Source organism: Melospiza georgiana, chromosome Z, assembly GCF_028018845.1.
Source record: "Melospiza georgiana isolate bMelGeo1 chromosome Z, bMelGeo1.pri, whole genome shotgun sequence".
NCBI lineage: Eukaryota > Metazoa > Chordata > Aves > Passeriformes > Passerellidae > Melospiza > Melospiza georgiana.
Window position 1 is genome coordinate 52,262,687 of NC_080465.1, and position 14,435 is coordinate 52,277,121.

Sequence of the window (14,435 nt, forward strand, 5' to 3'; positions counted from 1 at the left end):
CAAACTGCACATAGCTAGGTTGTTTTCTTTTTTCAGTAGAATAATCTGTTGTGGCACTGAATGTCAGTGACACTCGGTCTGGTTTGTACTAGTAATCTTTATTTTCCACTGGGACATTATTTCCTTATCACATTCTGCTTTTCCTTCCTACTGCACACAACTCATTGAATTACTGACAGCTGAAGTTTCCAACTTCTCTCTGACTGAATTATAGTTCTAATCATCCAGTTATCCAAATCATCTAGTTGATACCAGACCAGAAAATGGCATTGCAGCCAAAACTCAGGGAAGATACCATACTGTACCCTGAACTGCTAATTTGCCCCCTCTACTTCAGCCTGTGTCACCTACTTCCACAGTTCCTATGCTGAGGGTTCCAACCAGGGCAGTGAAATTGTGAGCAAAATGCAATGCATCATCCATAAATAATAATATTCATAACTCATTCATAATCCCAATATATACTTTGAAACTTGCTTCTGACAACTACTGAACAGAATAATACTCATTAAAAAGGGGTATTCTGAATAGAATCAGGGTATTTTGATGCATGGCTGTGTCAGCAGCCACTTGACTGGGTGTTGATCTGCTCTCTGCTGAGACAACAGCTGTCGAGAATGGAAAATTGTACTGAATGCAGTCAGTCAACCTGAGGAACCTGTACTTCCCGAAGCAGGTTAGGGAGCTAAGAGAGACCATATGGACTAGTGGGGATATTCAACTCCATTTGCTAAGGGCTGGGAGTGGGAGTTGATAATAATTGCCACTCAGCTGTGAACTGTCAAGTCACTTTAAACAGCTTTGATTAAACTGGTAGGTATGGGTGGAGGGTGTGTATAATAATAAAAAAAGGCAACTGTCATCATGTTAAAATTGCCCTTTGGCATCTTGGCCTTTCTGTTCAGATAGGGCTTCTACCGCCCAGGTCTAGGTACAGAGTTGTGTGTTGGCTCACCGCGCCATTTTCAGCAAATAAAAAATTATTTTAAAATTTATTAAGAAAAAAAATTTACAAGGACACGGTGAGCAGTTCCCTCAAGCTGATTTTACAGATGTGTGTACTGAATGCGCTCATCTTGCCTGAGGGATCAGGAAGGCGCGGTTACCTCACCGGCGGAGTGAGCTGGGGAGGAGCTCGGTGAGAGATCAGGTCGGCAGCACATCGGGAGAAGCTCGGGGGTGTTTGGCTGGAGCTCGGCGGGAGTTGGGGCGGAGCTCCGGCGGGAGTTCAGGCGGAGTTCGACGGGAGCTCGGGGGCGGAGCTCTGGTGGAAGTTCAGGCGGAGCTCGAGGGGGAGTTGGGGCGGAGCTCGGTCGGAGTTGGGGCGGTCTCCCCGCCCCGCTGTTTCCGCCGTGCGGCGGCGCGGCCGCTTCAGCCTCCTCGGTCCGGGCGCCGCCCGCGGTTCTGGCTCTGCCTCCGAGCGATGGAGGCGGAAAGGCTGATGGTGCTATTCGGGGACGACTCGGTGGAGGTGCACTACGCGGGGGGGTCCCGCTTGCTGCTGTCTCCTTGCGGCTCCGAGTATCTGTACGAAGCGGCGCTCCCCGCGGCCGCCCACTCGCTCCAGCCGGCGGAGACCACCCGCCAGCGGGTCGCCTTTGTCGTCAGTGCCTACCGGGTATGCGGTGGGCGGTGCTTTTGGGGACGGGAGCGCTGTCCCTCGTCCCTGCGCCGTCCCGGGGAGCATCCCTTGGGCAGTGCCGCATTTGCCTCCCTGCTCGGGAACGGGCCGGCCCGGGGATCACGGCCCCAACAGGAGTTCATGTTTCTCTCTGTAAAAAACGGAGCGGGTTTTATAGCCTCGCCTCCACAAAAAGTGTGAGATCAGCACAAAATGTTATCACTGCATGTAAAAATCGTAATAGGGGTTGTTTTTCTCTGCACTTAAACAGGAACAACTTCTACGAGCGCTAGATTTCCGGAACGCGTTTTGTTCTCGCCCGTACTTGCCTTCACGTCTTATACCTCCAGAAAGAAAAAAGGTGGTATTGCACATTAGGCGAGTAATGCTTTCATAAAAAAACTTATTCAGCGGATTTAATATAATTTCACATGCCTGTGTGTGAGTACAGGCCGTGAAGATCTATCGAATGCAGTTTGGCTAATGGAGTTGTCATCTTTCTTAAATTACTGCCGTTTTAAATTACAGTTTTAACTGTTACTTAGACGTCTGTTAAAGCATTTTCTTTGTAGAAAAAAATACTAAAACTTAGTTTATTCCTAGCAAGTGTAAAACCTAGGAATTTTTTGTGTTGTGTTTTTTTGGCAGTAGAAACTTTTCAGGGAGGTCACACTGCAACAGGATGGTATTTTCTAAGGCTGTCAGATCTCCCCATTGGAGTACCCTTGTGAAAATGCTGCTGGGGTCTGTGGGAGGAATGGAACAATGTCCAGGTCAGACTGAACATCCATGCAGAGAACAATTTAGCATTTCTGGAAGCTTTGCTCCAGATCAGTATATCTCTGGGTTCCCACTCAATATGAATGTCTGAACAGCATGGTGGGAATCTTAAGACAACTGATTAATCAGGCAAGTTTTAAAACTTTTAGACTGACCCTTCAGTAGTAACACCCTTCATGCTAATGTTTAGCTGCCTAAAGCACTGTCACCCAGTGTCACTATGTACTTAATTAAAAGACAGGAGTCCTTACCAGTCATGCAGTCAGTGCAAAGAGCTGATACTCTGCTCTTAGCACTGAGGAGTAAGTTCCACCTTCTCTCAGGCCTTGAACGATCTAACTCCTTTGGAGATTGGCTGGGTTTCTAGACTGTTTTTAACTTACAGCATCCCTTTTGACTGCTTGCTTCAGGATGCTGAAGGATAACTTTCCTAGGCCACAGTAAGCACTTGACCATATTGGTTGGCTTCTCCCTCACACCCCTTTTCTGTTCCTTTGGTTTCTTGCCCCTCACTTTGAGAAAAACTGCTTTTCATAAAGCCAAAATACTCTTTTTAGAACTCCCGAGGTTGCCCTTGTCCAGCAATTTACTGTCACTTTATTGTTGTGTGGCCTGTTATCAAACAGTGCCTGTGTTTTCAAGGCCCTTGCTGTTTCCCACACTCCAGTGGTCCACCATAATAAAGGAAGAGTTACTAAGCTTCAGCTGCCATAACAAATTGTCAACGAGCCTGACAGGGCAGCCCAGGGCCTAGCAGAGTTAACCTAAGGCCTGAGGCCTGTTACTACCATGGGCACCCTACCTTCATGGGCACAAAAACACTTAGACTGTTACTTGCCTTATGCTTGAGTTCAGAACAACCCGTTCCTGTGGTGTGCTTAGGCTCTCATTTGGCCACTCCAGCCACCCACTTGTCTAGACAGCTCCCTGAGGGAGATCTCGTCAGCGGTCTGGCCAGTTCAGAACTGCACCTAATGCAGGTTAGCTGTGAATATGTATTCAGTGGTACTTTCAGTTTGCTCTTGTTCCATTCCTAGAACTTTCAAACATTTCATACTGATTAAATTGCTGGTGAGCATCGAGTGTGTTTTCATGGGACTGAGAATTACAACACGAAGATTCTGGTTGGTGGCAGTCAGTTCAAAGCCCATCCTCCTATATGGAAATATATATAACTATATATAGTTAGGATTGCCTTTGCTCATTGAGATAACATTAGGTTTATCTCAACTGAAGTTTTATCTGCAGCCTTTTTGTCTGGCATTGGTTATTTTTTAGTGTCCTTTTGCAATTCTTTATCAAATTTACTGATAATTGCTCTGAACAAGATAATTTGGCCATTCTGTCCCTTGTTTCTGAAGAGGCTGATGGAAGCACAAACATGTACAATTGTGCCTGATCAGTTGCCCATGTACCTTACTAATTTATGGCTGGATTAAATTAAAACATTATTGCTTGATAGAACTCTGTTAGTACAGGAGGAAGCAGATATGAAGATTAGATGTTTTGCTTCCTCTGAGCTCATACACACAGATAAACACAGAGCAACATTTCTTGCCATTCATCACCTTGCAGAAGGACTGAATTAATTTAAATGTAAATGCTTCATTGAATTTCTGGGAGGCATGTAATTTTTGTCTTGCTGCAATATTTCAATCCTTTTTCTTGTATTAGATTCTTCTCAGTGATATCTCAGAAATTAAATGGCCTGACCCTGCAACAGCTGATCTGACAAGATGTTTAGACAATGGCAGTGTGAAGATCTCATCTGTAGATGGCTATGCTCACCTTTACTTGTCAGAATTGCAGCAAGAATTTACAGTGGAGTTCTTATGCAAAGTCAGCCAGTCATCTGCAGCATCCTCATGCTCCTCTGGAAAGAACAGCAACTATCAAAGCGGAGATCAGTGTGGAAAACCAAGTAAAAATTCTGCAGAAGTCTCATCAAAACAAAGAAGAATAGAGAATAGGGATAAATGTAGTTGTGCTGAAGGTAGGCATAGGGAACCAGCCAAACCAAAGGACCAAAAAGATGGAGATGGAGTGCCTTTGTTCCACACAAGTTGTTCTTCTGAATACACATGGGTTACACAGCGTTGGACTGTTTCCTTGTGCCCGGAAGAATGGAAATACCCTTTGTCCTTGGCACTAAAATGCTGTAACTTACAGACTGTGGAAAATGTTATAAAGACATGTGAGACAAACAGCTGTACAGTTGTTGAAGGTGATGTTTTAGCAGACTTTGAAACATATGAAACAGTTTCTTGTTTACCTACAGCCTTGCCACTCAGCTGCAGAGCCCCACATCTACACAGGTAATTTAAACTCTTTACTTTGTCATTGTTATCATATGCTTTTCAAGTCTGCATTTTGGATCTTCAACTTCTAGCAAAATAATTGAATACTAGCTATAAAAAATGTTTAAAATTACTATCAGTTGTGGGTCTTTTAGAAACTTCTTGAAACTTGACTTTGTAAAACCAACATTCTGTAACCTACTTTAATGAAGCTATAGTGATTAGTTCAGATTTAAAAAAATACATTTTCTGACATGCTTTATGAATATGTAAATGAAAAAAGAACACAGGTGTTGTATTGGAGTGGGTTGCTTTCTCCTCTTGTTTGGAAAAGAGTATCTCTGAAGTGGGCCAGTGGCATATGTTGTCTCTCAGCATCACTAAAAATAATTTAAAAAATCATTTGCATGATTGAGAAGTTTAATTTGGTAAATAAAGTGGATCACTAAGGAATTGGAGGTCTGTGAAAATATGTGTCAATTTATCATTTGAATAAGTGTGCACACTTCAGTTCTAGTTACAGAAGTGATTACCAGCAAACACACACACACACACGCACACAAAAGAACAACCAATATATGGACTTAGTGAGGCTGTCATTCTATTTTACACACACAGGTGGGCATTCTGTGACTTCTTTCAGAATGAAGATACAGACGAGTATTCATTCCATCAGCTAATTCAAGTTGTGTGGTGCCAGGGTGTTTTCTACAGGTATGTAAGAGGTCATCTGTTATCTGGAAGACTTTATTTGTATGGGAATTAAGCTCTAAGATGAAATGTCTTACTTTGTCCCTTTCTTGCTCTTTGAGAAATGGAACACAGTCTTCATGTCAAAGTCTGTTTCTGCTTTTTTTTCACTGGACTTCTAGCACGGTATATTATCAGGCCTGAATCTGAAGTCAAGTTTAAGTGATCTGATAATCTGATTTCTTAAAGGTTTACTGGACAGCTGGAGTTACCACAGATTTCACTTAAAATAATGGTACTTGGTTTCTTTGCAAATTAGTTCTCTCTTCTTGCTGCTGACTTCACAGCTTAGAAGTGTTTATCTTTTTGACCTACATAATTCACATGTTCAGCTGTGGATTGTCCTGGCAAGTCACCTTGTCCATATGGTTAAGGAAAAAAAAACAAAAAACAAAAAAACAAAACAAAACAAAACAAAACAAAAAAAAAAAAAAAAAAAACAAAAAACAAAAAAAAAAACCAAAAAAAAAAAAAAAACCAGGACTTTGAAATTGCTATAACTGCTATTAGCGCCTAAAAGTCTTTGATAAAAGCATCAAAAGCATCACTGGTGTTCTGGTGTTTAGCCCTTTAATCTTTAATCTTTCTGCTGAGTGTTCTTAATTTTTCCTCAGTATAATTCCTAAATTTTTATCTCAACTAAACAAAATGTTTAGCCACACTTCAGAGTTTTTTCAGTGCTTTTTTCCTCAATTAAGACCTTTTGATTGTTCAGGAGTTGTACAGTCCAGCATTTTCCTGTGTACATTAGATGTGGCTGGTCTACTAAGAAGGTTGGATTTTTCTTTACAGAATAACTGTGTTTTGTGGAATGAGCAGCTCTTGAAGGTGTTTACCTTGACACAAAAAAACTTTCTTTAGCTTACTAAAATCCCACCCCCATGCATATGTCAAAGAGCCTAGTAATATTAATATTCTCTGTTAAAAGACATTATCAGTACATTCTACTGTTTGTGAAACAGTAGAAATTTTTAACATCTGAGTTGCTGAAAATGTGTCTCTGCTTATTGTTTTCTTCAGGTTTAATAACCTGTTTTGCTTGTCTAGTGACACAGCATTTTAAATACTTGCTAAAAATCTTATTATTTTTCTTAGATTTATCCATGGTAGAACAAACATCACAGAAATTTATCCTGGTGATGACTCATATTTCAAGTCAGAGGGAGAATTTTTGGGAAAATACTTTGTACGTTATGCAATCCAAAAAGGAACAAAAAAGGTACGAAACTATCTAAAAACTAGAACTACTTAAAAGGATGTTCCAAATTCCTTCAAATTAGCTGGTTCCTTAAGACATTTGTCTATGCAGTGTGTAGTGAAGTCCCAACGCTGGTAATTACTACAATGCTTTAATCAAGCTATCAGTCATACAAAAATATGAGATTGTTCCTTCTGTTTCAGAAGGTATTTTTGTAAATTTTACACAATAAGAAAATTTTTCCTCATTGTAACATTTATTTTATCAAACTCAAGAGTAAGATTCTACAACAACCATTTTCCATGAATTTAGAAGTTTAGTCTTGAAGCTGATGTATTGATTAGAGTTTAATCTCTTTGTACTTTTTCAACCTATGACAACTTGGAAGTGTTTCCTACTGTATGAAGACAGAACCTAGAAGATGTAGGTTTTGTTCTGGCTTTGCTGCAGATCAGCTGTTCAGTGCTGGAAAAGGATTTTGCCTCTGTACCTGTCTGTTAAGTTCCCCCAGAGGAGAGGTCCTCTCAAGTGCTAATTCAACACCTTGGTTTTTTAAAGCAGAATTAAGGATCAGATTTGTACTCTTGGAACGCAGTCTTTAACTTGTAGTCAAACATTGCCACTCAGTAATGACCTGTAGTCTACAGTCTGATGAGAGAAGTTCCTGGTTCTTACTGAGTGTAAAGAAATGGAATATTTTAATATTTTTTCACACAGGTGTAGGCTTAAGGATACAATTTTCAATCAGATATTTGTCTGTGCTCTGTGGCAGATTCAAATGTGATTATAGTTGGCTTCTGGGAGGTTAGAAATTTCATAACTTGCTCTTAATTCTGTTTTTATGCTACGGTACTTGTAACTAACTTATCTTCTTTCTGCTCTTTACTCAGATGGAAGAAAAGATGTATTCAGTGAGCAGCCTACCTCCAGATGTGCCAGGACATCCGTACTCAATATCCTCCATTATTACTCAGGCAACCAAGTAACTTTACCTTTGTTATATTGATTCTGCTGACTTAGAAAGGACAGGAGTTAAAATCACACAAAACGCTTCTTATTACTTTAAGTATAAAAATTAAAGGAAGTTATCTTAGCACTGAGGGTGTGTCTAAACTTACAGAACAAAATTTTCAAGTGCTTAGAAGACATAGTAGGAATTAAATGCTTAATACCTTGTCTGATTTTTTTTTCTCTCCTCAGAATTCTTCAGTATTGCTGCAAAACAAAACTGTCATTAAGTCATAATTATTATCTCTGCTGCTGGAAAGTGGTATGTAGCTGAAAGTGTATAAATCTTGCAGTGTTATAAGCATGATTGTACATACTGTAGGAAATAGGACTTAATCTAGAGTGAAGAATGGTGAGTGTATCCTCACAGATAGGAAGGCAGATATTTGGGAACCAAAAGCGTGGATTTAAAAGTTACATTTAAGAAGCAATTGCATGATGAAGAGAGCTGGTTGTGATCTGGAAAAACAAGTGAATAAAATATCTGGAACAGATACAGACAGTTGTAATGATGTAAATAATCTTTCTTCAAGTTTTTAATGTATTTGTTTGGTTCTAGGTATCTGAGGCTGATGGACGAGAAATGTTGCCGGTTTTGCTTCATGAAAAGGTTATTCCCAGCACAGGAAGACTGGTTGTATACTCAGATCATAAAGTCTATGCTGTTTTTGGGGATAGGATGATCCTGACTATGGTTTGGGATTTCAGCTCTTCCTGTAGTGAGATCCAGGTAACATGTGACTTAGAGGAAGGACTATCCATGAAAAAGTGTTACTAGGAAATTAATGAGAATACCAAACAAAAGTTCTGATGCCAATAAAATACAAAAACAAAAAAGACTTTGAGAATTCTACAGGTTTGGAGACATTTTTACACACTTCTAGAAGTAATTTATTCTTGAATAGCACAAAGGAAGAGCTGGGGCTGTGCCAGGTGTTTTTCCCCTGCATTTGTAATAGCAGACTTTAGGAGATTTTGTCTGTAGCAAACCACAGACTTGCAAGTTTTTCAAGTGGATTGTTCATATATATTTCATTCTTGAATTGGCATATTATACTTGCTTGGTTTTTTCTTTGGACTGCAGCAGAAAATTAATATTTGAGTTTGCTTTTTATTTTCTTCTAAGATAAATGAAGATGTAGGCTGGTGTAAGTTAACTACTCCTGATGGGCTACAGCAGCTAATACAAATAAGTCATCCTGGAGTCTATGAAAGGTAATTTAAATTAGTTGTTCAATTTAAACAATTTAAATATAAATTTTTTTCTTTATAAATCCTCTTAGATGAAGAAACACTATTTTCTGATGATAAACTGGTAGGTGTGGACTAAACATGTAGTGATAAAAGCTCCATCTTATTTCTGGCAAAGATTCAAGACCCGTGTGACTCAGGGCCACTGCATGCTGTGATTCCATTATAATTGTTATGGCAATGTCTTTCTAGAAAAATAACTAGAGCTGCAACTTGGCATTTACTACAGTGGATTAAAAAATCAAAAAAACCCAAAAGCGTGTGTCCTATATAGAGCTGATATACAGAACTGAACAGCACTTTATGTAATTTTTGCTTTATTACAGATATTGACCTCTGCCTACAGACTGTTTCCTAATCTGCTTACTGTAATTACAGCCTCATTATTGGAATCATCAGAAGTTTTCTGTGCTGCATTTTAGCATGGAGATATTCACAAACAAAAATTAACATTTGTACACTGTTCATTGCAAAACATACAGCTTTGTTATAATTTACTGTAACTGTATAGATCTAAATATGAAAAAGATTCTAGAGAAAAAATGGCAAGGCAAGCTAGGAGAAAAATACAGATTTTGAATCATAGATTTTTCTTTCAGATACAAGTGTATTCTTTAGTGCCTTCAATTTTTCTCTCAAAAATGGAGTTTATTTCTTAAATAAATAACTACTTTTTTGAATTTTCATATTAACACAGGTACATCAGAACAGCAATAGAATGGTGCAGAAGTTTGAATGAAAGGAAGGAGATTGCTGAATATCCTGTACACTCCGCAACTGAAGAAAATTGGTATTCATCTTTATCCCAAATAATTGACTATAAATAATGTTGAAAACAAAGCTCAAAAATATTATAATCTGAATTTTATATCTTGCATTTCCTAATGGGCAAAAATTAAAATTTTATTTTAAAGTCCATTTATTTTGTATATGGTTTGATATTTTTCATTCAGTGTTTAAAATGTTCAGTGAGTTTCAGGTTAAGGTTGTTTCATTGTGCTTTGCCTGTCTTAAAAATCAGAATTATGGTAACTTTGTCAAAGGACAGTTAATGTTACAAAGATGGTGTCTTGTACTGTAAAGATATCAGACCAAGAAAGATGTTTTTTAACAGAACATCAAGCATCTAAAGCAGTACTTTGGACTGCCTAATGACAGTTGTATCTCTTGCTGATGTATTTGTCCTTTCTAATACATGCTACTGACCAAAAATCTATTGACATCATCTCTAAACATATTGGGATATTAAAAATGTGCTAATTGAAATCAATTGCAGTTGCACTTGCTACTTACTGACCAAAAATCTACTGACATCATCTGCAAACATTAGGATATTAAAAATGTGCTAATTGAAATCAATTGCAATTGCACTTGTTACTTAAATTATAGCAGATTCAGCTGATGAATTTTATAGCATCAGCTATGTTATATTTATAGCTGCTGAAATGAAAATTCTATCTCTATTTATACATACTTACAGCAAAGAGACTATTCTTAGAGCAGAGACCAAATTTTTGGAAACACAAATGATTTACAAATGTCAGCCATTGAACTATGGTATCAAAGACAGATTTTGCTAATCTAATTCTCAGTATTGCTGGATACTGTCAAAAAATAAAATCTGAAGTAGAAAATACCCTTGAGAAATAACCTTTCTTTTTTTGGACAGGTCTGCTGATGCTGAGCTTGAAAAAATACAGAGATTTAATTGTATCCTTTTAAAAGCTGTAAAGATCTTTTTCACTTTTATATTCTGCATGTTCAAATCTGCACTTCAGATCATCAAAGGCTCTCTATCCTGATCTTACCTTCTTTTACTGTATCACTTTAAAAACCTAATTTTCTTACTTATCTTTATTTTTTATCACTTATTTTGTGGTAAAGATTAAAAAAATTTAAAACAGTGTTGAAGTACAAAACAAAAATGAAAAGTTGCCAGAAAACAAAACTCTTCAATGTGTATTGCATCAGTTTTCCTAAGAGTCATCTGCTGATCTGTTCTTGAAAGAGGAACAACACGGTTGGCTTTGGGCTTGTATTTGCAGTACAGTATCTTTCTGTTTATCAGCTACCTTACTATTGTTCTATTGTGTTCAGCCAGCTGGAAATGTGCACTGTGCTGAATCTGCTTAAAGCCACTCTAAAACTGTCTTTAAGCCAGTGTTCAATTCCATTAGTATGAAAAGTGCATGCTCTTAAACTGAAGTGTAACACCCTTTTTCTTTTCAAAGTAACTTTTGGATAAAATGAAGTCTAAAAGAAATTTTTCTATAAATGTTGTAGACTGTTTTAAGTAATACAGTCTTTTTCTCTTTTTACCTGTATGTAATTACCATGCTACAAAATGTGAGACTTTGCAAGGCAGAATGATGAATACAAATGCAGAGTCTAATTTTTATCTTTAGGAGGAAGAGTCTGAATTTTTTTCTTAACAAAGTAACACTAGTTTTATTAGACAATAGCAACATTCTGAAAAGGTCATCTGCCACAAAATCCAATCCATCTAGTATCACTCTCAGACAAAAAGAAAACGGGAGTGAGACAGAACTCAATGAAGATTGCGTCTTGGAAGCTTTGGAAAAAACTTCTAAAGTCATTCAGGATATTGAATCGCTGCTTGCCGCTTCTGGGAGGTGAGGCCCTGTGTTCCCTGTCCTGACAGGAGCTGTCCCAGCTGTGTCTGAGGAGGCTCTGCGGGGAGACAGGAATGAAGGCTGAGGCCAGAGGGACAGGCTGCCGCTGTATTCCCGGTGAAGTGTGTCAGGTGCCAGTGTAATATCATTATAACGCCAGTGCTATATTTGGGATAGGCAGAGAAAACAGTTGCGATAATGGAGCGCTGCTGTATAAATAGATCAGCCCTGACCTGACAGTGCTGCTTTTAATGTTTGAATATATGTTCGAATCAACTTGATTGATGGATTGCTGCTGGAATGACCAGGGTGGACATGGCAAGTTTCCACTGTAAAAACGTGCTTTTGTTCAGATGCTCACACCAAGAAGTCTTAATACCGAATAAAATGTTTCCCAAATGCTTTCTACAGTGCTCTCTATGAGTAAATAAGTACTAATTTGAGGACAGAAGACGCTACTCTGCTCTGTGGTCTGTCAGAGGTGCACTATGTCCTAAATGACAAAACACTAAAATCTCATCATCGATGTCCCTCCCAGCATTTAAAGGAGCCAACGCGCGAACACCAAACCCTCCATTTAATAATCCAGGAAACGCTTCTCCCTCACAACAGGCGCCGCTGCCGGCGCGGCTGGGCGGAGAGGAGGCGGGCCCGGGTCCCAGCCTGCTCCGCGGCCACGCATGCTTCCTGACCGGCTGCCCGGGGCTCTCTCCAGCCCGCTGCCTCCGGGCTGCCCGCCCGCTCCGGCCGGCGTCGGGCTGGCCGAGCCCCGTGGGGCGAAGGGCGGATGGCGGCGGCCGCGCTCCAGGTGGGCTCCGGGGCGGGCGGGCGGGCGGCGGCGGCTCCGAGGCCCGCGCCTCCCCTCACGCTCCCGCTGATCTCGGGTTCACAGGTTAATTTCCTGCTCGGTTTAATTTAGTTTGTTCTTCGGCGCCTTGGTAAAATCCTACCGCTTCCTTCTGGGATTTTGCCCTCTCCAACCCCAAAAATGCGTTATAATTATGTCTGGCCCAAAAATATTTGCTGGATCGCTGCAATGATGCATTGTAATTATCTGGCCCAAAAATATTTGCATGATCACTCCAATAACGTGTTATAATTATCTGATCCAAAAATATTGCCACTGTCAGTTCTTCACAGTCAGTCTTAGGCTGGGATCTCCTTTACGACGAGATTGTATGCTAAAGGTTTGAGCTGGTGTCTTAATTCTGCTTCATGCAGTTTTTAACATAAATTAACATCCAATATCAAATAACAAGGGGTTTAGGAGATTATAGAATTGTAAGGGATTACAAGTCTTCCTGTGTAGAATGCGTCATTCTATTAGTTGGCAGGGTGTTGTTTGGTTGTAGGTTGGACTAGATGATCTAAGATGTCTTGCCCAATCTTATTGATTCTGTGATTCTGTAACTTCATGCATTAAATTCCTATATGTATTCACATATCTAATAGCATCATGCAAAACTGGGGCAAAAATTACGCAGAGCAATATTTCTAAGTGATAATTTTAGCCATTTGATTTTTGTTTTGCTCCTACACCATAGCCTCTTAGCTGTTTTCCCAAAAGTATATATACAATTTTGATCTAAATAACTTCTTGTGACAGTAATTTAAAGTGTTAACTGTGTGTTCATTAAAATTATTTTTGTAATGTCCTTAAATTAAAGTAAGCATATCTACAAAATTCCATTTTGAGACTATAGACAGAGATTCTGCTCAGTGCTTTATCTCATTTAAAAATGTCATGAGAAACCACAGCTCAAAGCTGGGTTACTCTCTCAGCTGTTACATAAAACCAACCTAGAACTTCCCTTCAGGATGTTAACTGTAGTGACCACACAGAGGTCTGTAAACATTTCCGTATGAATTATTCCCCACTTTTTGTTTTAGCAAGAATATAAGCTACACTACTGCTTTCTGAGATTTATAGGCTGGAAAAATCTACACTTTATTGTGATATTTTGTAAAGAGCCTGAAAAGCATCATTTTTCAGGGAGAAAGAAATGGCCTAGTTTTACATTAAAATTTATAATTTCAGGTATTATTTTGGTTTTCCAGAGTTTTGCTTTTTGTGGTCTAATTTCTCTCTTGATCTGCAGAAAAATTCTGGGAAATTCTGTTGTACCTGGGAATGTGAGTTGATTTTTACATAGGTGGCACTCATCTTTTTCTTAAAAGGAGGCTGACTGAAACAGACAGCTTAAAAAGAGCAGTTGGAGATGGCTCTTGACTATGGTCAACCTGAAGCCAGTTTTGCATCCTGTTCTTCATTCTGGCTCAAGGAACACATGCTAATACCACCCGTAGCACAAGTGTAAGCCTAACAGAACTGACACAGACCTCTGTTGCTATATGAATTTCTAGGTCTCTCTTTGTCTATTCCAGGGTCACTAAGTGATGGGGTGGAATTTGAAAAGAGATCCCTGAGTGGGACTTAATAAACGTTTCATTAGGTGGGAATCTTCTAGGCACAAGAAGAAATCTATGAAAAGAGATTGCTCTATCTGATGAAATGCAGTTATGTAGAAGACTGGACTTGGTTTTGGACTTTGTGTTTTATTACTTTTTAGTTACTATCGTGTTCCATTTTTATTTCTACTCTTCTTTCGGTTTGTGGTTTTTTATGGTGTTTTTCTGCTTTCTTTTACAGCGCTTCAAAGTTTAGCTGAGGTTGCTTTTACCTCAATTATATTTGTTTACAAATTAGTTAACTATATATCTATTCTTTCTGGATTTTTTTACTGTTGTTCATATTTCATGTATGCTGTTTTGCCTAATATCGGTGCTTACCAATGCCTGGTTTGTTTTAATTTAGGATGGAACAAGTGGTGTTTGGGCTGGGCAGACTGGATTCAGAAAGCACAGAGGCTCAACGCTGAGGCATAGACCACAGACAT

The 14,435-nt window shown here is 39.1% G+C and overlaps 1 protein-coding gene across 2 annotated transcripts; it reads left to right on the top strand.

The window, feature by feature from the left end:
* The first annotated feature begins 1,423 nt into the window (after positions 1 to 1,423).
* CZH5orf34 (chromosome Z C5orf34 homolog) lies at positions 1,424 to 14,429 on the top strand. Of its 2 annotated transcripts, XM_058043621.1 has the most exons (13): positions 1,424 to 1,618; positions 1,893 to 1,982; positions 4,076 to 4,716; positions 5,317 to 5,412; positions 6,544 to 6,667; positions 7,537 to 7,628; positions 7,847 to 7,916; positions 8,214 to 8,384; positions 8,781 to 8,869; positions 9,603 to 9,695; positions 10,575 to 10,615; positions 11,352 to 11,538; positions 14,354 to 14,429. In XM_058043621.1, exons 1-13 carry the CDS (start codon positions 1,424 to 1,426, stop codon positions 14,415 to 14,417), a joined length of 1,953 nt encoding a protein of 650 aa, XP_057899604.1. In that variant the 3' UTR covers positions 14,418 to 14,429. The 2 variants fall into 2 exon arrangements, with proteins under 2 accessions (XP_057899604.1, XP_057899605.1); XM_058043622.1 differs by lacking the exon at positions 14,354 to 14,429 and having other exon boundaries at positions 11,352 to 11,937.
* The last annotated feature ends 6 nt before the right edge of the window (positions 14,430 to 14,435 follow it).

Excerpts from the sequence above, each read along its gene's own strand:
- CZH5orf34 (XM_058043621.1), top strand. The coding sequence starts at position 1,424 with ATGGAGGCGGAAAGGCTGATGGTGCTATTCGGGGACGACTCGGTGGAG. Across the intron at positions 8,385-8,780 it reads CTTCCTGTAGTGAGATCCAG|ATAAATGAAGATGTAGGCTG; the intron begins GTAACATGTGAC and ends TTTTCTTCTAAG. Across the intron at positions 11,539-14,353 it reads CTGCTTGCCGCTTCTGGGAG|GATGGAACAAGTGGTGTTTG; the intron begins GTGAGGCCCTGT and ends GTTTTAATTTAG.